At 43.3% G+C, this 27,913-nt stretch overlaps 1 protein-coding gene across 8 annotated transcripts in view; it reads right to left on the reverse strand.

Moving 5' to 3' along the window:
• Positions 1 to 27,913, reverse strand: part of zfat (zinc finger and AT hook domain containing) — a 213,970-nt gene that overhangs the window by 63,263 nt on the left and 122,794 nt on the right. For all 8 annotated transcript variants that reach the window (XM_080194577.1, XM_080194576.1, XM_080194573.1 and 5 more), the window contains 2 exons: positions 24,935 to 26,310; positions 489 to 721 (listed from right to left, as the gene is read on the reverse strand). In XM_080194577.1, the coding sequence (XP_080050703.1) occupies positions 489 to 721; positions 24,935 to 26,310 (1,609 nt within the window). The remainder of the gene's footprint in view (positions 1 to 488; positions 722 to 24,934; positions 26,311 to 27,913) is intronic.

Consider the following 27,913-nt stretch of genomic DNA (forward strand, 5'->3'; position numbering starts at 1 on the left):
AACAGGTTAATTGATTTTTAGTGTTAATTAGTGATAAATGTTAGCCATGACACCTTCTTCCAATGGTGCTATGGAAATTTTTACATCTGCCTCAATAGTCGGAAAAAGCCTTGTTCTAGACCATACCTCTAATAGTTCAGTATTCAGTCAATTATTGCACTGACATATCTGCCTAAGTTATGTGCTCAAGCCCTGGAATGGAACTTGAGAGATAACAGAGCTACCACAACTAAGCCAAGTTGGTGACTCTTCTTTAAAATTTAATATCTCCACTTGGTAATTCAGACATATAAAAATGAGGTTGAGGAAAGATTTGTTTTATTTACTGGCTGGCTTATATTTTAAAAATTATCAATAGCCCACTCGAGAATTGGCAATACCTAACTACCTGGTACAAAACCCTGGAACCAATATTATTTTGGAAGCAGCATTCCTTGGCTGTGGCACTTTTTGGCATTGAGAATTATATGGGGGGGTGAGGAACTTACCAGTTCACTATGGTTTCTCTGATGCGCCTGAAGCTTGTACTTGTCCGCAGTGGTGTAACCGCATCCCTCGGATGAACACCTCAGCTGGATGTTGCTGTGTTTCTGCACGACGTGGCGTTTTAGGCAGTTCTTGGTAATAGAGGAGTAGCTGCACTGAGAGCAGTAATACAGATGCTCCCGGGTGTGTGTCCGAATGTGCATGTCATAGTGGACTTGGTACCAGTATAATTTTCCTTCAATAAGGAGAGGATGGGAAGAAAGAGAAAAAAAGGAAGCAAGGGAGGAGAGGGTTGGGGAGGAAAAAAAGCACCGCAAAATATAATTAGGACTAAAATATTGGCCAATTATCTTAGGCTTGAGGGAACCTGCAACCTGCCAAAGAAATCTGGTTTTAAAATGGGAGGCTGCAAGGGACAAGTATGTAATAACTGTAAAAGCATCCATTTAAAGTACTCATACTTCTCAATAATTTATGACATTAATTAAAGTAAGTATTTCCCTTTATCTTTCTAGGTATATGCTTAAAAGCTATGGTAAGCAAGACAACACAATAGTGCTCATGTCGCAATTAGTGAAATTTGTGCTTTTTAAAAAAATTGTCATAGATAAATAAAAGATGTTGCTTTCATTTTTGTACACCCTAAAGATGCATATCAATTAATTACTTCCTTTGCAATAAAAGTGCATAGCAAGGTTTCCTCCAAATAGCAATGCTATAACCAAATAATCAATCTTCAGTGATGTTGGTTGAGAGAAAAATATCAACCTCAGGACATCAAGAGAACTTTCCTCTTCTTCAATATCATGTCATGGGATATTTCCACCCCCTCCCCCCTCCGCCCCTCATCTCATCCAAAAGACAGAACTGAACAGCGTCAGCCTAAATGTTGTATTCAGTTTCTTGAATGTGACTTGAACCCACAAGCATTTGGCCTCAAGACAACTGTATGATCTACTGAGCCAGAGCTGACACGGAGAAAATATTTAAAAATTAACAGCAAAACATTCTTGGCAAAAAACAGTTATAAAGAGGGCAGTGCAGTTTTTACTTCCCTTTGCCCACTAATGCAACAACAAAATTACAGTTGGTTAGATTACTGTTGCCGACACATTACATATTCATACCAAATTACTTTCTCCTATCTTTTAACACAGTCTTTAATCCACCAAAGCAAATAAAAGGGACTATGGCACAGGTCTGCCATGATTTAATTTAATAAAGCAGCAGGATTCTATTATTCTATGATAGGATGGAGTGGCTGAATGGCCTACATCTGTTCCCATTAAAAAAAAGAGTCTCTGTGAGTAATTGGCTTAGTATGCCAATCTCTGAATTCCTTAGGATAGGGAAATAGCAGGATATTAATCACAGAATCCCTACAGTGCAGAAGGAGGGCATTCTACCCATCAATTCTGCACTGACGGCAATCCCATACAGACTCTATCCCCGTAACCCCAGATATTTACCTAGCTCATCCCACTGACACTAAGGGGCAATTTACCATGGCTAATCCACCTAACCTGCACAACTTTGGACTTCCAGTGGGAAAAAAAAGTTGGTAGAGCAACAGAATTTTTAATTGAACAGACTTCAGGTAAAGTATTACTTCTGTAGTACAATGATTCACTTCTAGAGTAAATAATTGAGGGATAAATTATTTCAGTCTTCAACATTAGACTGGATAAGTGCATGAAGGAAAAGAAAAGAATGTACAAATGATTTGACTGTTTGCTCACTCTTTGGTGCTTGAGAGGGCGCTGAGGAGAATTACCAGAATCATTACTGGGACAGGGGATTTTAGTTAAAATCTCTGATCTGCCTCCAATGCATTTACATGCTTCCTTAAATAAGGCGACAGCATTCAAGGTGTGGGGTGGGACTCCCCCCCAAAAATTCGAAGTGCTGAATTCGCATAAAAGCTGGGGTAAATCCCACTGGTTTTTCAGTGGGAGTTTCAGAATGAATTTCCCATATTCTGTGCACTGCAGAGTGTCTCAGCATGAATGTCATTAAGAATCAGTGGGTGGGGCCTATTCCCACTGGAGAGGCTGGCAGCAAAGTGCTAAGCAGGCCACTGTGCATGCGCCAATCAGTCAGCATCGAGGTTGGCCCATGCGTAGTAGCCCCACACTGCTGGCCAGCCCTGTGACTCCACATCACTGCCCCTCCGATTGCACCATGACCCAATCCCTGGTCTCTCGGAGTGTTCGGGCCAGCCGTGGCCTGCATTGATCTCCCCCCGGCAGTCCCGATCAATGCCCAGGGCAGTGCCAGGGGGCCCAGGCTGGCACTGCCAAGTTGGCAATGCCCGGGGCACCTCCCCAGCGCCAACCCTCTGGGGGGGCCTCAATTGCCTATCCTTCATTCCAGCAGGGTCGGGCCACCGGTTCCCCACAAGTGAAGAGTTATTCTGAACTCCACTGGAGTGAACGATTCCTGGCTGGGGGAGGAGGATTGATAAGAGGCTAGCGGGCCTGGAGATTTCAGTCCTGGGCCCACTAATTATGTGTAAAGGAGATCGAAATACGCATTAGAATAATTTATACCGCTCCATAAATCCGGCTGCCGGAGACGTGGCATCCTGTGGGGAGCCGCGAAACGGCCTCCCCTCGAGTCTCTTGGCCTAATGCATTATAAAAGAAGCACAGCGGGTTGGGAGAGTTACCCCCGGTGGTATCACAAATACCTTGTATAGCTGAAGCATAACATCGTTACTTTTATGTTCAATTTCTCTTGTAGTAAAGGATAACATTCAATTAGCCTTCTGGATTATATAAAACTTTTTTATGACTCATGCAAGAGAACACCTAAATCCTTCTGCAATCTGTACTGTTGGCAATCTGTAGTCATTCTCCATTTAAGTAATACTCTTTTTTATTTTTCAGAATATTTTCCAATAATTTGTCCCACATTGAGTTGAGACTGAGTGGTCTGTAATTTACTTGGTCTATCCCACTTTCCTTTTTTACAAATTAGCAGTCTTCCAGCTCTTCTTGTTCTAGCCAAAGCTGGTTCTAGTAATTCTGGATAGAATCTGCCCCTTCGCGTCTCACTGAATCTTGAGCTGGCAGAATAAGTTATAAGGTCTAATTATGGTTTACCGCCAAATGCTGGACTGATATTGGAATTTCTGGAAATGAAATCAAGCCAATCACTTTTACAGAATTCAATCATTGTATGGATAATCTCAACAGACAGCTGTATATTTGCAATGAGGCCAAGTCAAAATTTGCAGCACAACATTGTCACTTCAGTTATCTAATCGCAATGCCACTCACAACAGTGCCCCACCATTGTGCTGAGGCCATTCTGTCTTTCTCTGATGTAGGGAAAATGTTGGAGATTGTTTTGAAGCAATGAACGATGAATACAGAACAACAGAGGGAGCCACAATACTCCAAAGGAGTCTGATCAGAGCCTTGTACAGCCTCAGAAGTACATCCCTGCTCTTATATTCTAGCCCCCTCAAAATGAATGCGATCATTGCATTTGCCTTCCTAACTGCCGAATGAACTTGCACCTTAACCTTAAGAAAATCTTGAACAAGGACTCCCAAGTCTCTTTGTGCTTCTGATTTCCTAAGCATTTCCCCATTTAGAAAATAGTTGATGCCTCCATTTCTCCTTCCAAAGTGCATAACCTCACTTTTCCACATTGTATTCCATCTGCCACTTCTTTGCCCATTCCCCACATTACAGGAAGGACGTGGAGGCTTTGGAGAGGGTGCAGAGGAGGTTTACCAGGATGTTGCCTGGTATGGAGGGGAGGTCCTATGAGGAGAGACTGAGGGATTTGGGGTTGTTTTCGCTGGAAAGAAGGAGGCTAAGAGGGGATCTTATTGAAACATATAAGATGATTAGAGGTTTAGATAGGGTGGACAGTGATAGCCTTTTTCCTCGGATGGAGAAAGCTAGCACGAGGGGGCATGGCTTTAAATTAAGGGGGGGTAGTTATAGGACGGATGTCAGGGGTAGGTTCTTTACCCAGAGGGTGGTGAGGGATTGGAATGCCCTGCCTGCTGCGGTTGTAAATGCGCCTAGTTTGGGGGCATTTAAGAGATCTGTGGATAGGTTTATGGACAAAAAGGGATTGGTTTAGATTAGTGGGTCAGTGTTTTTTTTCAAAAAACTGGTCGGCGCAACATCGTGGGCCGAAGGGCCTGTTCTGCGCTGTAATGTTCTATGTTCTATTCTCCTAACCTGTTCAAGTCCTTCTGCAGCCCCCCGACTTCCTCAATACTCCCTCTACAGATCTTTGTATCATCTGCAAACTTAGCAATATTGCCTTCAGCTCCTTCTTCCAAATTGTTAATGTATATTGTGAAATACTGTGGTCCCAACACCAAACCCTGAGACACACCACTAGTCAATGGCTGCCATCCTGAAAAAGATCCCTTTATCCCCACTCTCTGCCTTCTGCCTGTCAGCCAATCTTCTGTCCATGCCAGGATTTTACCTTTAAAACCGTGGACTCTTAATTTATTTAATAGTCTCCTACATGGCACCTTATCAAAGGCCTTCTGAAAATCTAAATAAATCATGTCCACTGGTTCTCCTTTATCTAACTTCCTTGTTACCTCCTCAAAGAAGGTAATTCGTCAAGCCTGACGAATACATTGGAAATCTTTGAAGGAGGGCTAATAAAATTGTGTTATTTATTTAAACTTAAGCAGAACCCACAGTTATTACACCGTGTTTTGATGAAAGGTCATCAAGCTAAATCTTTAGCCGTCTGACCTGCTGTGTATTTGTTTCTCATAACAATTTCCAACCAGTTTCCACCTGTCTAGCTTGTCTTATTGGACAAAGCCACCTTCTCAATAGTTGCTTTTTTGATTATAACAACATATTGCCTCAGACAAGTAGTAACTTGATGCAGTTAAATGGTGACAGAGAGTTTGCTGAAAGGTACTAAAAGAAGAGATTAGTGTCATAGAATCATTATGGAAAGGACGAGGCCATTCAACCTATCAAGTTCCATGCCTGTTCTCTGTGGAGGAATTCAGTCACTCCCACTCGCCAGCTCCAGATAGCTCTGCTAGTAGCCCTCAAATGCCTATCCAATTTACCTTCTGAAACTGTTGATTGCCCCATTTCGACCACCACCATAGACACTGTTTTTGGTCATTTAAAACAGGTTAAATAACATTTTTCTATTTGGTTGTAGTAATACTTCCGATTCATAGCTAGGATTTTATGCTCCCCGCTGGCAGGTCTGAAAGCAGCAAAACATGGAAAATGCTTCCCGCCCACCACCAGTCTGTCTGACATTTTACAGGATAAGGCCTATTGAGGCCCATAAGTGGCCAATTAATAGCCCTTAAGGGCCTCATCCAGATATCCCCGGTATTTTACCCACAGCAGGGAGAGTCGCCCTGCAGGAATCACAGAAGCTTGGGCAAAAGACAGTGAGCACCCATCCCTTTAAACCCTCCCCCTGGCCTCTTGAACCAGGTTATCCTATCTCCCTCGTCTCCACTCACCTCTTTCATAACAATCTCCAATCACAGACTTATCTGTCAATCCAGGTTCCTCAATGCTGTAGTCTCCGGAGTGGCTGCTGGGATTACAGAGCTTCCGAGCAATGCAACTGGCTGGCAGCTCTCCAAGGTTGGATTTCCTCCTCAGAAAGCAGTGGAAGTCTCACCTTAAAGAAATTAATGCAGCTCCCAGTGTTAAAACGCTGTGGGGCAGATGTTGGGATTGTGAGTGGGCTCCTCTCACTGTCTTTTTAGTGGGGAGGCGGCAGGTTCCCTGGTGCCCTGTAAAATCCAGTCCAGATTGTGGATTGAAACCCTTTGCACAAAATCCTGGCTGGTACTTCAGTACAATACTGAGGGATGACTTGACTGTCAGAGGTGCTATCTTTCGGATGAGCAGTTAAAGCAAGACCCGCTCAGGTGCTCATGAAAGATCCTATGTCATTAGTTTGAATGAGTTATTCTTGATGTCCTGGTCAATATTTAATCCTTAGGCAACAATCGCAAGCCGATTATCTGGTCATTATTGCATTGCTATCTCTGAAACCCTGCTGGTTGCTATATTTCCTGCATCACACCAGTGCCCACATTTTTGAAGTATTTCGCTGGTCGCAAAGTGTTTTGGGACATCCTGAAGCCATCAAAATGCACTATATAAATGTAAGCTATTTTTTGTCTTCCTGAATTAATTTCAGCAGAAGCAAAGGTATTTGCATATTTTAATTAATTTTGGCAGAAACAAAAGGTGATGGCATATTTCGCTGGATCGGCTAGTGAGGAGGTGACAATGGATCTGGCGGGTTTGTTGCTGTTTACTATGTACATTGAATTTGGCAGAAACAAAACTGCACATTTGCACATCAAACAACGAAGAGGGAGCACACATAAAGCAGAATCTGAAAAATAACCAATCTTCCCATAACAAATGGAAAATATTTCTGACAGGCAAAAAGAGATGGTTTTAGGTCAGCCATTCAGGCACTTTGGGTGGATTTCCATGGAGTTGACCATAGAATTCTGACAGTGCAGGAGGCCAATTGGCCCATCGAATCTGCACTGACAACAATCCCACCCAGGCCCCATTCCCGTAACCCCACATATTTACCTGCTAATCCCCTGACAGTAGGGCAATTTAGCATGGCCAACTAGCCTAACCCGCATATCTTTGGACTGTGGAGGAAACTGCAGCAACTGGAGAAAACCCATGCAGACATGGGGTGAACGTGCAAACTCCACACACACAGTGACCCGAGGCCGGAATTGTAGCCAGGTCTCTGGTGTGAGGCAGCAGTGCTAACCACTGTTGTAGGAACTCTAGGGGCCTTTAACAATCCAGGCCAGACCCAGAGGTCCCACCTTCATTTCTGACAGAGGCTAGTTTCACTGAGTGTGGAAAGGGAAGAAATCTGATGTCAACAGTGCTAAGATCAAGCAGACCTCCCTTTCTTTCAAATCTTTAGGAAAGTCTTAAATGCTCTTGAAGAACAGATAATTTCCATAAAACTGTCGCACTGCCTATTTATATTGCCAGACCTTTAAAAAATTGGAAAAAAAAAGCACCTGCCTGTGTCTTTAAGAGTTGGAAAAATTGGTTCTAGAAGTTACAATAGCCATTTGTTGGCATAAGTTTAAGTACTGTAGCCAAACAGGCCATCTAAAATGGCGTTTTGTAAAGCACTCTGGGATAACCGGGCAAGAAACTAAACCGACAGGCTGCAGTTTAAAGACAGACAAACAGGCTGATTTTTACAACATTTGGCGTCCCTGGGTGGGCATCGATAAGAAGTAACTTTGTTGCTCCGATATCGAACCCCACAGACTTTAAATTGAATGGTTATTTAAAACTCAGAGCCAACAGGTGTGAACTCCTTATTGGACAAATAATTGCTTTCGGGAAATTGTCTATTGTGCATGTATTGTTACTAACAAGGAGGATAGGGTAAACTCTGTAGGTTTGTATTAGAACCCAGAGGGATTAGGACCGGAACATAGCGCAAAGCCGTACCCGCAGTCCGATCGCCTCCCTACCCCTTGTCATTAAATATAGAATGGCAGAGAAGTGTCCCATATGGGAAAAAAAAATCAGAGAATATATTAAGAAGAAAGGGTGGCCCCTATGGGCAGAATCTTGTGCCAATACTGAGACGGGACCGGGATCCCTAGGGCAGAAGTATTGGGATGATCTAAGGAAAGTTCAGGGAAAACAGGCAAACAAATATGAGAAACAGATTGCTATTGTGAGCTGCTTCGGACAGCTGCTAGGTACAGAAAAGGAGTTAAACACAGTTCGTAAGGAACTGGAGGAATCAAAACAGGCACAGGTGAAAAAGGAGGAGGAGGTTAAGAAATTAACGGAACAGCAGCAGGAGAGGATAGAACAGATAAAAGCTGAAAAGGACAGACAGATAGATGAATTAAGGCGAACTAACCAGGCAAACTTGTTACATCTGGGCAATTTCCAAACCCAGTATGAGAGAGCCTACCAAGACGCCCAGCGTGCTGTCTTGGCCAGAGACGAAGCTGAGCAGGCAGTAGCACGATTGGAAGCTAAGTGCACTGATCTGCAGGCTGCTATAAAAGCTCTACATCAAGCCAGTAAAGAACAGAGACAGGCAACTGCTGACCACTCAAAATGCCAACGAGAAATCTCAAGGCTGGAATCCCTATTATCAGTTCAAAATGGATTTATGTGTGCCTTCGGGACAGAAGAGGAAAAGGGGATAGAGAGTGCAGACTGGGGAGAGTTAAAGGAGAATGCTAGAATTTATGTTATGCAAACCGAGAGTTGGGGTCCACCACCGTCTTTCCCAGGGGAGGTCATACCCACGGCACCCCCAGATGTACCTCCAGTACCAATGTACCCTGTGACGACTGAACGTCGGACAGGAGGGGGTCAGGACTCAGCTGTCACATACACGACTCCATTTACAGTGGCACAATTGGCTGAGATTGCAAATAAAATGACAACTTTTGAGCCATCGGCTGACCCATACAGTTTCTTTGAGGATGTTAGGCAGCAAAAGATAATGCATGGGCTGGATGAGAGAGAGGAGGTGAAGCTGATAGTCATGTGCTTAAGCAAGTCTGTACGGTCTGCCCTGCCAGCCCCTCAAAATGTTGGGGAAGGGACATTAAACGAAATGAAGGAAGCGATATTGACTGCGATAGGATTTAATAAAGGGGATCCTGTAGATGGGTTAAATAAATGCAGACAGAGGAAAGGGGAACATCCGACTGCCTTTGCCAGTCGTTTGTGGATCCACTTCACAGGAGTATATGGGGAATTAGATCGGACTAGATTAAATGAAGCTGATTCATCCAAATGGGCTCGGACATTAGTGTCACATGCTACAGAGGAAGGCAAGAAAGCCTGTGCTAATTTTGACCCTGCAGAAACCACACACAATGAAGCGTGGGTTCTCCGACGCTTAGCTCGAATCTGGGAACAGGAAGTTCAGGGGGCCCCAACGTCACGGTCAGAAAGGGAGGCAAAAATGTTTCAGATGAGGGCTAGTCAGGGTCCAGTATGGAGAAACAAAGGTAGAGGGAATCACCAATACCAGAGAGGTACACGTCTACCTTACACAGCAGCCCCAGGGAGAGATAGAGGGACATGTTTTAATTGTGGGCAGTCGGGACACTTTGCCCGAGATTGTAGGACACCAAATTTCAGAAGACCAGCAAACCCTGCACACCCATACAACCCTGCTGATCACCGACACAGGGGACCACAAGGCCACACAGAATATAGGCCCAATCCCCGACACCGAGAACGATATAGAGCTGAGCCCAGAGGCCCACGCCCACAAGTACAGTGTTACACCTGTGGGCAACCCAACCATTTTGCCCGGGACTGTAGGGCACCACCCAACTACCCCACACGACCATCTCAGAGGTTCCGACGATGGAACCCAACCCATGTCCCTTGCAGGACCGGCCCGACAAGCAGCTACAACCCCCACCCAGTATCCCCAGGACCAACAGATACACCCACGGTCCCCGCTCCAATTTACAGAGCTTCAGGAATAAAACCATGGCCCGGGCACCCTGACAAAAAGGATGGGGAACCCACAAACCTTACCCCCTATGGCACGCCTGGTACCAGGACTCCCAGAACTGTTTGACCCGGCGCTCACTACCAGGGATGGTACCTGGCAGCCAAAGCCTGCCCACATAAGTTCTCTTCACTCAGGAAGAACCAGGACATCACAGTCCAGATTGTAAATAGCTTTATCCGGCCACTCCACGCATCACCCAATTGACATTTTATTTTCACGTTCTGCAAATTCCTTACCCCACTCAACCCCATTAAACACTGATTGCCAACCAACTCTTCGTATGGCACTATTGGGCCTTTATTATTAATTTACTTATTTCTTTGTTTTTTTAAAAAAAGGGCGGGGGAGTCATACGACATTCTTGTAATGAAATTGGAAAGAGAATCAGATATTAATAAGAATTAACAGGTGCTACCTTGATCTCCCCCAGAATGAACAACATACTTCTCTGCTATCTGGGATTCCTCGTCTCAGACTGAACCACAGACACCACCTCAACCAAAGACCAGAAGAGCAGCCTACGATACCCTGGATATATGTGGTTCATCCCACCAGAAGCAGGAAAATACATACCAGCCAGAGTGGGCCTCATTCAACTAATAGACATTCATAAGAGGGAGAGGATAGATGTGAACGCCACTGACAAGCTCCGACAGACTCTAGGGGAGTACCATGAGAAATATGATACAAGCTTAAACCTCCTGCCGGAGGAATTGAACCTGATTCGGGCAAAATTGGCTACAGCCCACAGAACCTTCACCAAAGTAGTACAGCAGACCCAAGAGGTAAAAAAAGAGGATTAAGGAAATCAAAGTCACCACTTGGTGGGATGACCTTTGGAACTGGGGCTCAAACATCCAAATCCATCCATTTGTTCGCTTAATGTCACACCTGGCTGTAGTATTAATTTTGTTTACCCTAGTATATCTGATCATCCTCACAGTCCAATTCAGCCGATGGAAAAAGAGGATGACCCGGAGGCAGAATGTAGGGTTCGCCCTTGAATCATGGCCTCCTCTAATTCAGTAGAACAATGTTTATAGGAAGGCTGCCATTTTACCATTTATATTAATGAGCCATTAGAAATTCTACTACCAAAATGTGTCTCAGATATGTGAATACTTTATTCTAATGTTTGTTTAAGTGTTGGTTTATAATTAATTTATTTGTTTGGTGTTTGGAATATCTGATTGTCTGTATTTGTGGGTAACTAGTTTATTGTAATAATGGGGTTTAGAATATGTGGTTGTTTATATTTGTATTGTAGACTGTTGTTGTCTGTAGCCTCCGGAATATGTTGTAGGGATGCATTATTACTGTACATGTCAATACCTGGGCCTTGCTTGACTGTTGAGTGACTGGGGAATTCCTGACAGATATTGGTCCTGAATTTGTGATCCATCACGCTTTGCGTTCAGGATCAAAGGGGGGAATGTAGCCAAACAGGCCATCTAAAATGGCGTTTTGTAAAGCACTCTGGGATAACCGGGCAAGAAACTAAACCGACAGGCTGCAGTTTAAAGACAGAGACAAACAGGCTGCAACCCTGATGAGTGAATACACAGGATATGGGCCATCTCCAGGATGAAAGAGACTGTCTGATCACACTGGGTTGTGTGCCAGACGTAAAGGCACCGTGAATCCTTATTTAGGAGGAAGGTATGTGACCTATGTGCCTACAACACATACAGGCATGGCCGCCGGGGACACACCCAGAGATCGGTGTGGTAGCACCTGATTGGACTCTTATCGATCAGGGTGATCAAGTCCTGATCGATTGATTGGCAATGGCCGGAAAAAGGGCGTGAAGCCAAATGGGGTATAAAGGATGCTGCACAACCAGGAATCTCTCTCTCTCTCGGACCCCCACGAACAAGCTACAACGACAGAGAGCCACCACACCTGAGGAGGGAGGAAAGAAAGAAGATCAGAGCCAGGGTACCACACCAGACTAAAGGACCAGACTACGCAGACAACTACCAAGACCAGCACACAGATAAAGGCCAGTATCTGTTTGGGTATTTTGTCAGTCACACACTGTTAAGTCAAGGTCTTGTATTGTACTTGAATTCTAGCATTTCTGTAAGATAACTTATTGTTGGTCAGGTGGGTGATTATTGATTGTGTGGGTTTAAATAAATATTGTTTGTACTAATAAGACGTCTACTCAAAGTTATTTGTCCACCGTATAAGGGTTAAAACAGGCTGATTTTTTTACAACAGTACTATCATTAGCATAACATTATTTATGCCTGACTGATTTTCACACTTTTTATTATCATCATTTTCATCTTGATTGACAGCTCCAAGAGTTTATTAAAGGATTTATGAGGGCGACCTTATCTTCTCGTCCTGCCAGTCAATGGGAGGGACAAACCGGTAAGATCATGGGGTAGGCAAAGAAAAATCGGGTTCGCACCCAATTTCTTGCCTATTGTGATTGTACTGGGCATGGGTACCTGGCATGATCAGCGCGCGAAGCTGATTATAATATTTTAATCAAACTTAATTCTGATTTAAATATTATTAGTGTGCCCATCATGGAATCTTTCAGGCTTACTTGCATTTGCAACCTCGCCAGTGAAGGTCCTCACCAGTGAGGATCATGTATGGGCCCCATCAACAGGACCCTGTTGTGATGCTTTGCCAAGAGGACTGGAGCCATTGAGGCCCCCGGGAGGTTGGAGGCAGGGGAGTGGCAGTGCCCACTGGGCAGTGCCACAGGGCCGGGGATTGAGGGGATGGGACCCAGATGGGGGCATGAGCTAATGGGAGGCAGGCAGGGGGAATGCTATGCGCTCTGCAACTGGCAACCGACATGGAGCGGAGGGGAGCAGAAGTAGAGGTTGGGCGGTGGGAGAGCGGGTAGTGCAGCAATCATTCGGGGTGGGGATGGGGGCTATGATTGATTGAGCTGTGCCAGAGGGTGGGGAGCATTCTTTTCCGCAGCTCCCAACACCCATCTAGACAAAAAGTGCCCCAAATGGCTGAATATTCATCTGGGGTTGGAGGTGGACGAGAGGTGAGCACGTGCAGCAAGATGTTGGGTGTTCTATCTACGGACGCAGGAGTCAAAGAGCAACAGGGGCTACTGAATGCAAATGGGTTGTTTAAATTCTCACTATAGTTCTCTGCGACTTCGACCAAGCTGCTTCCTTTAGTATTAGGGCCTCTAATCCTCACCCTCTTACCTTCTCACCCACTCCACATCCCATATCTGACAACCCATGCCAACCTATGTCCTCCAACCATATCCATGGCCTCTTTCAGTCCCCTAGGTCAATGTACTGACAACTCATTACTACCCCCCCGACCCACTTCACTTTGCATTACACACTATACATCAAAATTAATCAATCCACTCTGTACATATCTCAGGAGCGATGTTGAAATTAAATAAAATAATGTTATAAACATCCAACACAGTTCATAGTTTATATGGAAGTCCCATTTATGAAAGTCCATTCAGTATATTTAATTAATTTCAAGTACTTAACAGATTTGTATTCGTAACACCAACTTAAAGACAGCTAGTTCTTTAATAATCTCTTCAAACTGGGAAGTTTTAACTACCCCTCCCCATCTTCACGGTGATGAGGATAGGATATGGAAAGAAGCAAAACACTAATAATGTTATCGTAATAACACATTGGCTCATGGCTACAAATAGTTATTGAAACTGACAACATTTTTTTCAACTTTCACAGAGACAGACACACAGTTAATTTCTACTTCTAAATAGTTCAGCTTTTTAAAAATTTGACAGCTTGACAATTCTATAAACCTTATCTGCTTTTAAGGACATTTGCAACTTCTCGGAAGATTGCTAGCTCCCACACTGCAAGATAAGGCTCTTGCTCCATTTAAAGTGAGGCATGTCTAAACTCAGCACCTAGGTAACAGGCTCCATCCCATCATTTTGGAATTTCCACAGTGTCTCCACGATTCCGCAAATCCAGGTGACTGAGAAGGCCTTGTGTCTGACAACAGAGGCATAAGATTTACAGCTGTGGAATTGACAGCCTTGGGCCTTTCTGGGAAACTATTTTTCCAGATTTTTTCTGGTACTTCTATTGAAGTTATAATGAATAATGAGAACACCATCCTACATTCTCCACAAGGTGTGTAACAAAGTTATTGGAGAACTGGGGAATTTTCTTTTAAACAAAGCATTCAGGTTGATTTCCTACTCTATTTGAAGTTCCACTGCCTTACACCTGCCTTCAGTCCTTTGGTCATCACCAAAGGGCGACTAAAATCTACTGCTGGAAGCAGCACAGGGATAACAGAAGATGTTCTCTCTTGGATTTTAAACCTATTCCCTAGAAAAAAATATGGCATCCATTGACAATCTATTTACAACAGTAAGCCTGCGATCTGGAAAGTGTTAGTCAGTAACTGTGAGCACTTTTTCATGTATTGGCATTTTGTACCAATCACAAGTTTCACAAATATTTTAATTAGCAATATCAGTGTTGGCCAGTTTATTCATTGCTGCTGTTTTTACTTCACTAAATTAGGGTTACTTGGTATGGATGTCCATGAGCTAAGTGAGACTGCTGTGACAAATGAACTGCATACTATATTGTTTTATAAAAGAAAATTATTCAAAATGAATTTCTTCTCTATCCAACTACAATTCCATTCATTGTGACAATAAAAATAAACATGCGGAGAGTATACTAAGACAACGTTAAGCACGGAAATGTAATATTAAATGTTGAGTATGTGAACATGTTGTAATGGTGCCACCTGATGGTCAAATGAAACTTGTGCATTTATTATGTTTGAATAATTTCTGTTATCCTTGGTGCATTGAAATTTGAATACCAGTGTGTTTCATGACCCTAACAAAGTAAGTTGGGCATTGAAATTCGAGTAGAACCAGCCAACATCAACCAGAGGACATCCCAGTTTAGCTTTGGCTTTCACCTGTTTTCAAGCTCCAATTAAATCATGAACTCCATAATCCAACAACACCTGCTTAAGGTCAAGAACAGGATTTAATTGAAAGCCTGCAATACAGAAAGAAGCCCTTTGGCCCATCAAGTCTGCACCAAACACATTCCCACCCAGGCCCTACCCACAATCCATACGTATTTTACCCACTAATCCTCTCTAACCAATGCAGTAACGGTCAATTTAGCATAGCAAATGAACCTAACCCGCACATCTTTGGACTGTGGGAGGAAACCGGAGCACCCGGAGGAAACCCACGCAGACACAAGGAGAATGTGCAAACTCCACACAACCCTCTAAACTAAGCATCTTTGGACGCTAAGGGGCAATTTTAGCATGGCCAATCAATCTAACCCACACATTTTTGGACTGTGGGAGGAAACCGGAGCACCCAGAGGAAACCCACGCAGACACGAGGAGAACATGCAAACTCCACAGACAGTGACCCGAGCCGGGAATCAAACCCAGTTCCCTGGAGCTGTGAAGCAGCAGTGCTAACCACTGTGTTACCGTGCCGGTTTCTGTGATTGAGGGGTGACTCGAGTCACTGCAGAGCACCAGGGAGGATTGAGAGTTTCTTGGATCATACATTCAAGAAGGTGATCATCCCAGATGCAGTGAGACTTCAGGACAGTAGGTGGGTAGCTGTCCAGAAGGGGAGGAAGGACAGGCAGTACAGGAGTCTACGCCACCTTTAAACAATCAGAATTACAGACAACCGGGTGTGACAATAACCTGAAGGACTGCAACCCAGACCATAGCACCAATGGAAAGATTCTGTGCAGGAGGGAACAGCTAAGCAGAAATGTGATATTATGGAAGATTTTGGCGAAGACAGTCATTTCTGTAACTGTCAGTCCTGGAATCTCGAGAGTGGAAATCTCCAGATTATTCCCAGTGCCACATGCTAGCCAGAGTAAAATTAGGTAAATAAAGAGGATCACTGTGTGGCATGAAGCATGGTGCAGAAGAAAAGGTTTCAGATTCTTGAGGCATTGGGACCAGTTCTAGGTCAGAAGGTAGCTATTCAAAAGGGATGAGTTGCACTTCAAAAGAACAGAGACAAATAACCTTGGGGGTGGGTAGGGGGGTTCTCCTGTGTGGCTGTGAATGGTTTAAAATAAATTGATAGGGAGTGGATACCAGCATATAGAAATAGAAAAGAGAAATAAGGTGCATAAAGTACAAGTGTTGGACCGTTCTAGAGGACGTAATAGTACCAGATTAGATAAGTGTAAAGAAAGGATTATAATGCATGTCGATAAAGGCACAAAATCATACAGCCATACAAGTTTACAGCATGGAAATAGGCCCTTTGGCCCAACTTGTCCATGCCGCCCTTTTTTTTAAACCTTTAAACTAATCCCAATTTCCCATATCCCTTTATACCCGTCGTACCCATGCAACTATCTAAATGCTTTTTAAAAGACAACATTGTACTCGCCTCTACTATTACCTCTAGCAGCTTGGTCCAGACATTCACCACTCCCTGAGTGAAAAAATTCCCCCTCTGGACACTTCTGTATCACTTCCCTTAAACCTATGCTATCCAGTTATAGACTCCCTTAATTTTGGGAAAACACATTGACTATCTAGCTGATCTGTTCCCCTCATTATTTTACAGACCTCTATAAGATCACCCCTAAGCCTCCTATACGCCAGAGAAAAAAATCCCAGTCTATCCAGCCTCTCCTTATAACCCAAACCATCAAGTCCTAGTTGCATCCTAGTAAATCTTTCCTGCACCCTTTCTAGTTTAATAATATCCTTTCTATAATAGATGGCCAGAACTGCACACAATATTCCAAGTGCGGCCTTACCAGGAGTTGAGGAGGAACTTCTTCACTCAAAGGGTGGTGAACCTCTGGAATTCTCTGCCCGTTGAAGTGGTGGAGGCTGCCTCGCTAAATATTTTTAAGACGCGGGTTGATGCGTTTTTGATAAGCGAGGGGATTAGGGGTTATGGGGAGAGGGCGGGAAAGTGGAACTGAGCCACGACAGATCAGCCATGATCTTATTGAATGGCGGGGCAGGCTCAAAGGGCTAGATGGCCTACTCCTGCTCCTATTTCTTATGTTCTTATGTTCAACAAGATGAGCCAATTCCTGAATTCAGTGTTCTGATTGATGAAACCAAGCATGCCGAATGCCTTCTTCACCACTCTGTCCACCTGTGACTCCATTTACAAGGAGCTATGAACATGTACCCACAGATCTCTATTTTCTGTAACTTTCCCCAGTGTCCCACCATTAACTGAGTAAGTCCTACCCTGGTTTAATCTATCAAAATGCATCAGCTTGCACTTGTCTAAATTAAACTCCATCTGCCATTTGTCAGCCCACTGGCCCAACTGATCAAGATCCCATTACAACTGAAGATAACTTGCCTCACTGTCCATTATGCCACCAATCTTAGTGTCATCTGCAAACTTACTAACCATGCCTCCTATATTCTCATCCAAATCATTAATATAAATGATAAATAACATTGGACCCAGCACTGATCCCTGAGGTACACCACTGGTCACAGGCCTGTGGTGAATAAAGTTAGTGATGTACAAGCTCAGATAGCCAGTGGGACAGTGATCTTGTGGTGACAATGGAAATATGGCTTGAAACGAAATGCTTAATAAATGTAGACTTAATGGCACCATTCTAGAATGGGCAGGAATAGAGGGACCTGTGGTGCATGTGCGTCAATCTTTGGAGATGGCAGGAAATATTGAGGGTGTGGTGAACAAAATATGTGGATTCTGGTGCTTCATAAATAGAGGCATCAAGTTCAAAAGCAAGAAAGTGATGCTGAACCTTTATAAAGCTCTGGTTAGGCCCCAACTACAGTTTTTAGGAAAGATATTTTAGGAAAGATATGACAGCTGTTAACTCGGTGCAGAGGAGATTTACCGAATGGTTGGAGGGATGCATTCCATTAACTCTAATGATAGAAGGGCTAGGATAAACAGATATAAATTTCTGGGAAGAAGGTGCAGAGGAAATGCGAGGAAGAATTTTTAATGGAGTTTTGAAAAATTTGTTCAAGGAATGTGGACGTCGCTGGCTGGGTCAGCATTTATTGCCCACCCCTAACTGCCCTTGAACCAAGTGTTGCCAGCTCATTTCAGCAGGCCAGGTTTTAAAGTGAACCATATTGCTCGAAAGGTCCTGGAACTCAGTGATGGAAGCAGTAACAATCGCCAATTTCAGAACGAAATTGGATGGCCACTTACTTGAAGAAATAAACTTGGGTGGGGGGGAGGTGGTCTGCAGGGATTGAGCAAGGGGATGGATTAGAAGGGTTGTTCTGTGTGGAGCTACAAAGACTTGGTGAGCTGAATGGTATACTTCTCTACCACAGGAGTTACAATATAGAGCATAGAATAGTACAGCACAGGAACAGGCCCTTCGGCCCATGATGTTAGAGTCACAGAGGTTTACAGCATGGAAACAGGCCCTTTGGCCCAACATGCCCATGCCACCCAGTTTTTACCATTAAACTAGTGCCAATTGCCCATGTTTGGCCCATATCCCTCTATACCTATCTTACCAACGTAACTGTCGAAATGCTGTTTAAAAGACAAAATTGTACCTGCCTCTACTACTACCTCTGGCAGCTCGTTCCAGACACTCATCACCGTCTGTGTGAAAAATTGCTGCTCTGGACCCTTTTGTATCTCTCCCCTCTCACCTTAAACCTATGCCCTCTAGTTTTAGACTCCCCTATCTTTGGGAAAAGGTGTTGACTATCAACCTTATCTATGCCCCTCGTTATTTTGTAGACCTCTATAAGATCATCCTAAGCCTCTTACGCTCCAAAGAAAAAAGTCCCAGTCTATTCAGCCTCTTGTTTTTCACTCAAACCATCAAGTCCTGGTATCATCCTAGTAAATCATTTCTGCACTCTTTCTAGTTTAACCACCCCTGCCAGTGCATTTCAGACACCTAGCACTCTCTGTGTAAAAATTTGCCCCCTCACATCTCCTTTGAACTTTCCCCCTCTCACCTTAAGGGCATGAGTTATTGCTACCTATCCAACTCCTCAGGTTTGTAAACAACGTAGCACAGCGCGAGGTACCTGGTGTTCTTTTTTCTAAACGGTTTTGCACTGGTTGCTTTGGCTCATGCAAGATTGAAAAATGAATAAATTGATGACAAATGTCTGTGAATGCATAGATGTACTTGCAATGTGCATTGTTACAGAACTTGAGGCTACATTAAGGCCCAGGGTACAAAGTTGAGAAAGACAAAAATGAAATGAACAGCCTTGCATAAAGGAAAATGCACAGAGACAAAATAAAGATTTCAGAAATATGCCAAACCTAGACATTTGAGATGAGAGAGAAAGGGTTCAAAGTTGAAACTAAGGATTCAGAAGGAGAAGGCTGCTGATGAAAACTGACAAACGTTTGTCTATAGAATACCTGGGGTCAGAAAAAATAAAAAAGGAAGAAGATTAAATTGCATCTAAGAGTCATCTGGCCTTGCAGTACCTGATAACTGAAAGAAAGGAGATAAGCAATTCATTGAACTTACAGATAAGACAAAGGATGATGTGAAATGAAGTTCCTTGAGCAATTAGGAGGTTAATTAACTCAGTGATTATGAAGAGTGAGGTTGAGAGAATACATGCAATGGTGTCAGGTAGAGAGCAGTGCTCAAACAATGCCAAATATTATGGTGCTCTTGTTCTTGTTCTTCCAATTTTGCTGCAGGTTCTTCATCCAAAACATTGTGGGTCTGATTTTACCATTTTCATTCTAAGTGCTGAATCTGGGCGCAATTCAAATCTGACTTGGAAATCTGCTTTCAGGCGCCCCCATATGCACTCAGGTTAAAAAAGAATCGCGGGTCTGAATCACGGTGTGGACGGGACTTAGCGCACCCAAAACAATCGGTGCTTTGAACGGCACATGTGCAGTTAGAAAAAAATTTGAAAAAGTGCGTCTGCGTCAGATCACTTCTGAGCCGGAGAAAGCGGCCATGGAACGAAAAGTGGGAGCGATGGTCCCCACAAACATCACTGTCCCCCTTATCCACCCACCCCGCCCTCTGCTATCCAGACCGATCACAATCCCCTGCCCCCTTTCCCCACACCGATTGCCCACAGAGTGGAAACAAATCCTCGCTGCCCCCCCAACCAGAGATACATCTGCCCTCCACTCCCCACCAGCGAGTGATCATACTCCCTCCCCCCCCAATAGAGGTACATCTTACCTGCCTCCCTCCTCACTCCCCCCCACTCCCCCTCCCCCCAGAGGTAGATCTGGCCTCATTACCCCCCCCAAGAGAATGATCTGGCCTCAATCCCTTCCCTGCTCCCCCTCCACCGCCCCCCACAAGAATGATCTGGCCTCACTCTCCCCCCACCCACCGCCGTTGGAAGTTCTGAACACACCTCTTTAGCAGCTGGAGCGACCGATTCAGACTTTTAGGAGTGGGGGAGTGGGGCCTCAAGAGGGTAAGGGAGAGGGTCCTAGAAGGAACAGGGCCAGGTTTGGTGGCCTAATTGGGGAGGGAGGGGCAGCTGCTTCAGCTCAACCTATGATCAGTGGAGGGTGGGAAGAGGACCCGCTGCCGCTCTGTATTGCGATTGGTGGGCGGATGGGGATGCACGTTTAGTCTGGATGGTGGTATAGTGGCGGGGTATACATTTTTGGGTGGTGTGGGACTTACGATCAGCCGTGGGCCCCCATGATTACAAGGTGGGGGGAATGCAGGGGGTGGGGTTGGTTCAGACTGGCTGCAGCAGCAGAGGCCTGACAGCTCTCTCTCGCTGTTTCAGGACAGCTGTTTGAATTGCGCACGTACAGACACAAAGGTTTGCAAATGTGCAATAGCTTCCTTTGCTGCTGGCTGGCGAATTAAAAATTTCCGTACAGAAAATACCTCTATTGTGAGGAAACCCACAGAGACAGAACAGCTGTTTTTAGTTCAGTTGGTGATTATAGTCTAAGGGAAAGGGTGCAGTTTAAATCTCTCTAATATACAAACAGACTTCTGAGGAAAATAAGTATGAGAATCTTAGATGAGTTGCTTTACCAGGGAATGTTGAATACCGGATTTCAAAGGAGATATCAAGTTGTCAGCAGTCTACTGGGAAAGGTAATTGCAGAGAGCAGATCCTAAAGGAAAATGGGGAAAGTCCTAAGAAGACTTTTAAGGTAAGTCAAAGGAAAAGAACTGGAACTGGAAAGAAGTAGCATCAGAGATCAATGACAGGAATGCAGTTCACCTACATTAGCAAGAATGTTGCAGGCCAGTCAAAAACATATTTCACTCTTTCCTGCATTAGAGATGATGCACCACTGGAGGATACAGTGATAAAAACAAGCAAGACTGCAAGTTTTAAAAGCATAAAGAAACAGTGCTGAACATCCGGGAAAAGGGCATGTCAGATGTAATGAGCACTAGCAACAAATCTCAATCCCTCTTCCCATTTCTTCCTCATTCCCACAATCTCTTCTGAATCACAAGCTGCAATTAGTGTACTCACAGACACCTTACTTTCTCTGATTTACACTTTACAATCTAGACTTGTCCTTTTCTCATTTCAGATACACAAGAACTAGAAACTCCTAATCAAAGGAGCAAGTGGAGGAAAACGGTGAAAATAAAAAGGTACCATCACTCGATCTTATACATACAGAGAGTTACACTATGAACATAGAAACATAGAAGATAGGTACAGGAGAAGGCCATTCGGTCCTTTGAGCCTGCTCCGCCATTCATCACAATAATGGCTGATTGTACAACTCAACAGCTTAATCCTGCTTTCTCCCCATAACTTTTGATCTTGTTCGCCCCAAGTGCTATATCTAGCCGCATCTTGAACACATTCAATGTTTTGGCATCGACTTCTTCCTGCAGCAGTGAATTCCATAGGCTCACCACTCTTTGGGTAAAGAAATGCCTCCTTATCTTCGCCCTTAAATGGTCTACCCTGTATCCTCAGACTGTGCATATAGAGAGAAGGATTGGGAAGGAATTTGAAAATGCTGAAACATCACCTTTTTTTGTATTGTCAGAAAAAATGGTATGATGGTCAACGATAGAGGTAAAGTAGGAATGTGGAACTGTTGGTGAATATGTAGTAGTAGTTGAGGTTGCTAGTATTGTTCATGAATAATCTGATATGCGAGAGTTCTTGTAAATAAGGGTTTGTTTTGTAAGCTCTCTTATCCTTATGTTCCTGTTCCTCAGCTTCTCACCTAATAGATGGAGACAAGTGCTGTTACTTCTCAATGGTAAGGTTGTGCAGCATGACAGATACCAACACAAATCTTGATCCCCAATTGGTTGGATGTGCAGGACTGCTCCAGGCCAAACAGTGGTAGCATTGTCTGGGGAACGGTGATGATGTGATCTATAATGTTTCTTGCGGCAGCATGCCTCTCATTGTTTGCTTGCTGTGAAGTTGGACGTTAAGTACCTGACCAGGGTAAAAGATCATGAGGGAATAACCCGCGTCATCAAACAGCCAGCCTTTGCTTTCAGGCAATGGTTCAAATACAAGTGAAACAAAACAAAGCAAAATGAAGGAATCATGGCTGCATGAAGGATAATGATACCTTTACAGTCATAAGAAAGAGGAGCAGAATTAGGATAATCTGTCCCTCAAGTTTGCTCTGTCATTCAATAAAAGCCTGGTGATGTGATGAGGCTTCAACTCAATTTTCCTGCCTGTCCCCAATAACCCTGGCTCCACTGTTGATCAAAAATCTGGCTATCTGAGCCTAGAACATTTTCAATAGCCCAGCCTCTACTGCCTTGTGGAAGAGAATTACAAAGATCAATGACATTTAGACAAGAAATTTCTCCTTATCTCAACCTTAATTTGAAACATTGGTTTGAAATTCCCTCAAAAGGGGAAAAAAAGCTTTTCAGCATCTAATCCTGTCAAGCTCTCTCAGAATCTGAAATATTTCAGCAAGATAATCTCTCATTTTCCTAAACTCCAACGAGTATAGGCCAAACATGCTCAATTTTTCCTCTTAAGACAACTCTTTCATCTCAGGAATCAATCAACCTGCTGAATCTTCTCTGAATACCTTCCAATGCAAGTTTGCATAATTGCTCTTAACTAAATAAAAACAAGATGAAGTTCCAAGTCCCATCATACAGTACATTACCAAGATCAAGAGAAATCACAAAGCTGTGATTAGGTGATGGCAAGCATGCATAGATTGTTAGGGGAAAGGAAGATTGTGAAGTTTGGAGTCATGTTTAAGCATCAATTAGTTTGTGTCTAAATTCCTGCCTTGTGTATTATTATGTATCAAGACTTCTGTTTTTATTTTTTAGATGTTCCCAATTAGTTAAATCCAAGCATTCAAATGCAGAGCATCTCGATAGAATGTATGTTTAGTAAAGCGCTGATATCAGAGTCTCAACTCACAATATCCCCTGGAAGATATATTTGGAAAAGAATCAAGGATTGTTAGCAATCTTGAAGGCACCTCCTTGCTAGATATCAGAAGCTTGCACCTGAATTGAGCTGCATCTGGCTCAACAGTGCCTGATGCTGAAATGGCTTGTATTGAAAATATCTCAGTTTGATGGGATGAAGCCCTTAGTGAAATTCAAAATGGATTGCATAACAGGGAAAGGTCATGGTTTGAGCAGCAATGTTTTCTTTGCTACCATTGAACACGCTTGGGAAATTTTAACAAGCAGAATTTCTGTCAAGTCAATGAAGACAAAACAAGGGATCAATTTCCACATCTGCTCTGGTGTTGGCATGATGACTAAGGCCTCAAAATGTGGTCAGTAGTAGCATCACTCCTTTAACACCTACAACAAAGCCAGTAATAATTGAAAGGGATATTGGATGCTTGAAGCAACCATATTTTTGGCCGTTTTAATGTGCAAGTGGAGGACCTAGGAAACACCTGTGGCCATTTTTTGAACAGATTACACTTTGTGAGCAGTCCAATCCACACAATTCACAAATTGAAAGAATTTGCCTATCAATTATCTTAAGACAGAACCCTTAAGAATATTGATAGGCAGAGGGATCTGCATCTACAGGTACACAGGTCACTGAAACTGACAATGCAGCTGGAGAAGGTAGTCAAGAAGAAATACAGCATACTTGCCTTCACTGGCTGGGGCACTGAGTTTAAAAATTAGCAAGTCATGTTGCAGCTTTATAGAACTTTAGTTAGGCCGCATTTGGAATATAGTGTTCAATTCTGGTCACCACGCTACCAGAAGGATGTGAAGGCTTTGGAGAGGGTACAGAAAAGATATACCAGGATGTTGCCTGGTATGGAGGGCATCAGCTATGAGGAGAGGTTGAAGAAACTTGGTTTGTTCTCATTGAAATGACGGAGGTTGAGGGATGACCTGATAGAAGTCTACAAGATTATAAGAGGCATGGACAGAGTGGATAGTCAGAATATTTTTACCAATTACTAGGGGGCACAGGTTTAAGGTGTGAGGGGCAAGGTTTAAAGGAGTTGTACCAGACAGATTTTTTTATACAGAGGATGGGAGGTGCCTGGAACCCATTGCCGGGGGAGGTAGTGGAAGCAGATACGATAGTGACTTTTAAGGGTGTCTTGACAAATACATGAATAGGATGGGAATAGAGGGATATGGTCCCTGGAAGGGTAGAGAGTTTTAGTTAAGTTAGGTAGCATAGTCGGTGCAGGTTTGGAGGGCCGAAGAATCCTGTTTCTCGGGACTCAAAAAGGTTATTCAGTCCAAAACTGTATAAGAAAATCCAAACCCCAGTGACCCCAAAAGGTTCACTTCCTACTAAAATTGAACTGTGTTTTTACTACTTGTATGTTTGATGAAAGAAGTAGAAAACATCACAGCCTAGATGGTCCTTCCTAAGAAAAGCAAACATTTTGGAACAGTTGCAAATCAAAAGATTTAAATTCATTCTGGCATGTAAAAGGCAAGGTTTCAATAGATAAATTAACAATGTCATTTAAACAATTTCTTACCACAGTATCCACATTCCAGATCACCATAGACCTTCCTGATCTTCTCAAAAAGACTGACATTCAGTTGCCTCTTCTGTAAGCTGTCAAGAACTTGCTGGAAAGCTCCGAGATCCACACTATCCTTTTGAGCTTCTGTTCTTGACGGACTTTTCTCAAAAGCTAAGTGTGTAGTTGAATTGCACAAATCCTTAGCACCATCAAGCTGAACCATTTCAAATGAGTCTTCGTTTTGGGCCACACAAGATTCATACTCTTTGAGGGAATCTGCACCATCCTGGTCAGTGGAAGTAGACCGATGGTTTGTTCCTGTGCTTTCAGAATCTACCACAGTGTCACTGCCAATAGGCAAAGCTGACAGGATTTCACCCTGACACTCATCCACACATTGTTGCTCATTTTTAGAAGATATGTTGCTTTCATCCAAAGAAACTTCTTCGTGTTGGATGGTCTCTGGACCGTCTGAGGGAATGTCCAAGACTTTGGAATGGATCTGTATAACCTCCTCTTGTTGAGTAAGACTCTGTATGGGAACATTAGCTTCTTCATTTTCAAGTTCTACAAGAACCTGGTGCCCATGTGCATCTTGGTCACAGTCATTGAAACCAGCACCATCAGCAGAGTCCTCCAAGGCTTCTGGTTGAATGTCTCCTCCTGATTCCAGGAGGTAGAAGCTCTGATTAATGGAGTTATTGAATACTGAATCCTCCCCCAAGTCACTATGAGCCTCCTTGACGTGACACTTTAACTTGACCGAGCTGACAAACTTCTTTGTGCACACAGAACATATGTAGATGAATTTATGCTTACGGACATGTGCCTCCAGTGAATGGTATTTTGTGGCTCCATGATCGCAGAGCTCGCAAGCAAATGGGCGGTCGTCACCATGGACTAGCATGTGCCGATCACGGTCTGATTCATTTTTAAACTTGCGCTCGCACACATGGCAGTCATACAGCAGCTGCCGTTTGCCCTCCCTCGTCAGCAGGCGCAGCTCATCGTAGACTTCTTTGACTTTCTCCTCGTCCATGTCATGGCTCTCCTGGATATGCTTAAGCAGGTTCTTGACATCTGAGTATTTCTTTTTACAAAAGCGGCAATGCTGTTTGATCTTTTTGTGCACACGCTCAATGTGCACTTTCAGATGTCCTTTGCTGAGGCAGGTGAAGACACAGTAGTCGCAGCTGAACTTTTCCCCCGTGTGCTTGCGCATATGGACAATAAGATTGGCCTTGATTGTGCTGGCATAGTCACATTGTGAACATTTATAAGGTTTCTCGTTGGTATGAATTCTGAGGTGAGCTTGAAGTGAGTGTTTAAATTTAAATACTTTATTACAATACTCACAGGTAAAAATCTTCAGCTGCGTAGTCCCCTGTCTGAAAAAAACAGAAAGATTCTTTTGAGTTTTCAGCCTATGTATAGGATCATTCTATTGTCAGTTAATGGAAACTTTGTTAATGACTCCCTTTGGATTTTATTTTAAGATTTTTTTTTGTTTCATTCCAGAAGTCTGTGTATTCAAGTCACACTCCAGAGACTGAAACACACAATCTTAGTCTGATAGTCCAGTGCAGTACTGAGACAGTGCTACCCTGTTGCGTATAAGACATTAAACTGAGGCCTTGTCTACCTACTCAGGTGGGCTTAAAAGCATGGATGGCACTATTCAAAGAGCTGCAGATGCTCACCAATATTTATCCCTTCATAGACACCACATTCACATAATCTGACTATTGTCTGAACATAGTCTCACAGACTTTACTGTGTTTAAATCAGCTGTCGTGTTTCCTATATTACAACAGTGACTCCATTTCAAAAGTACTTTATTGTAAAATGCATTGGGACATCCCTATAGTTTTATAGGTGCTTCTGGAGTATAGTTTCCCAGGTATCAGATAATCTCAAGCCTAAATCACATCATTGAATTGTAAAGTTGGATAGGCTATTCAATCAGACAGCATCACAATCTGTGTGATTGAACAGCTATCCAACTTTACAATAGAATCCAAACATGTCCTCAAACATCAACTACACCCAATAAAGGTTACTTGTAGGGCAATCAACAACAGTAACATGGGCTGATACCCCCTTCTTTTAATCCAGAGAACAATAACAGAGCTTCTGCTAATTGCCCCGGTTAACTGCCAACCCAGAGATTAAAAATTGCTCCTAGGATCTGTATGACTGAGTAAGTGATCCATTGCCTAGTTTCATATAATGCCCACTGAACTTCTGCTCTGACAGACCCATTCCTGGTGGTATCACAACCATTCGCAGCATCAGCTGAAGGCATTGAATGGACTGCTGATCTGACATCAAACTACAAACTGGTTCCCTAGCCATTTGAGCAAAACAAAATGTCTCCCTTCTTTTTCTCTAGAGATCAATGACTAACTCCCACTGCATATATTACATGGACATCTCACCCATGTGACCAGTCTCCATATGTTGACCTCACGTAACTTAACAAACCAGGCTCGTGTACATTCAAGCTGGACTTTGGCTAATTATTATCCTTCCTTATGCAAGAACAAGAAGCTCAAAAGTAGTGTCTAATTAGTGCTCCAAATGAGGTCAACTAAATTGGCATGTTTTAACTAATACTTTTTGAAATGCACTAGTGGCAAAACATTATACTTTGAATGTGAAAATACTTGACAAACTATTCTCTGAGACTGGGTAAGAAAATAAAGTTTCTTTCTTTATAACAATGTTAACAAATCACAGAAATTATTTATGAAGTTAATCAGCAGATTTCTGTTATCAGCAAAATCTGCTTAAGCAGATCGGGGAGAGGCATGGAAGTCTCCCCGATCTGCTTAAGCAGAAAGAGGATGAGGAGAAAGTCAAAGAAGTCTACAATGAGCTGCATCTGCTGACGAGGGAGGACAAATGGCAGCTATTCTAGGGTTGCCATGTAGCACAAGTTTAAAAATTAGTTTAGATAGCACAACCTGGATTTTTCCACTTGTAACCTAA

The sequence above is a fragment of the Carcharhinus amblyrhynchos genome, chromosome 8, assembly GCF_965287045.1.
Source record: "Carcharhinus amblyrhynchos chromosome 8, sCarAmb.v2.hapA, whole genome shotgun sequence".
Lineage (NCBI taxonomy): Eukaryota > Metazoa > Chordata > Chondrichthyes > Carcharhiniformes > Carcharhinidae > Carcharhinus > Carcharhinus amblyrhynchos.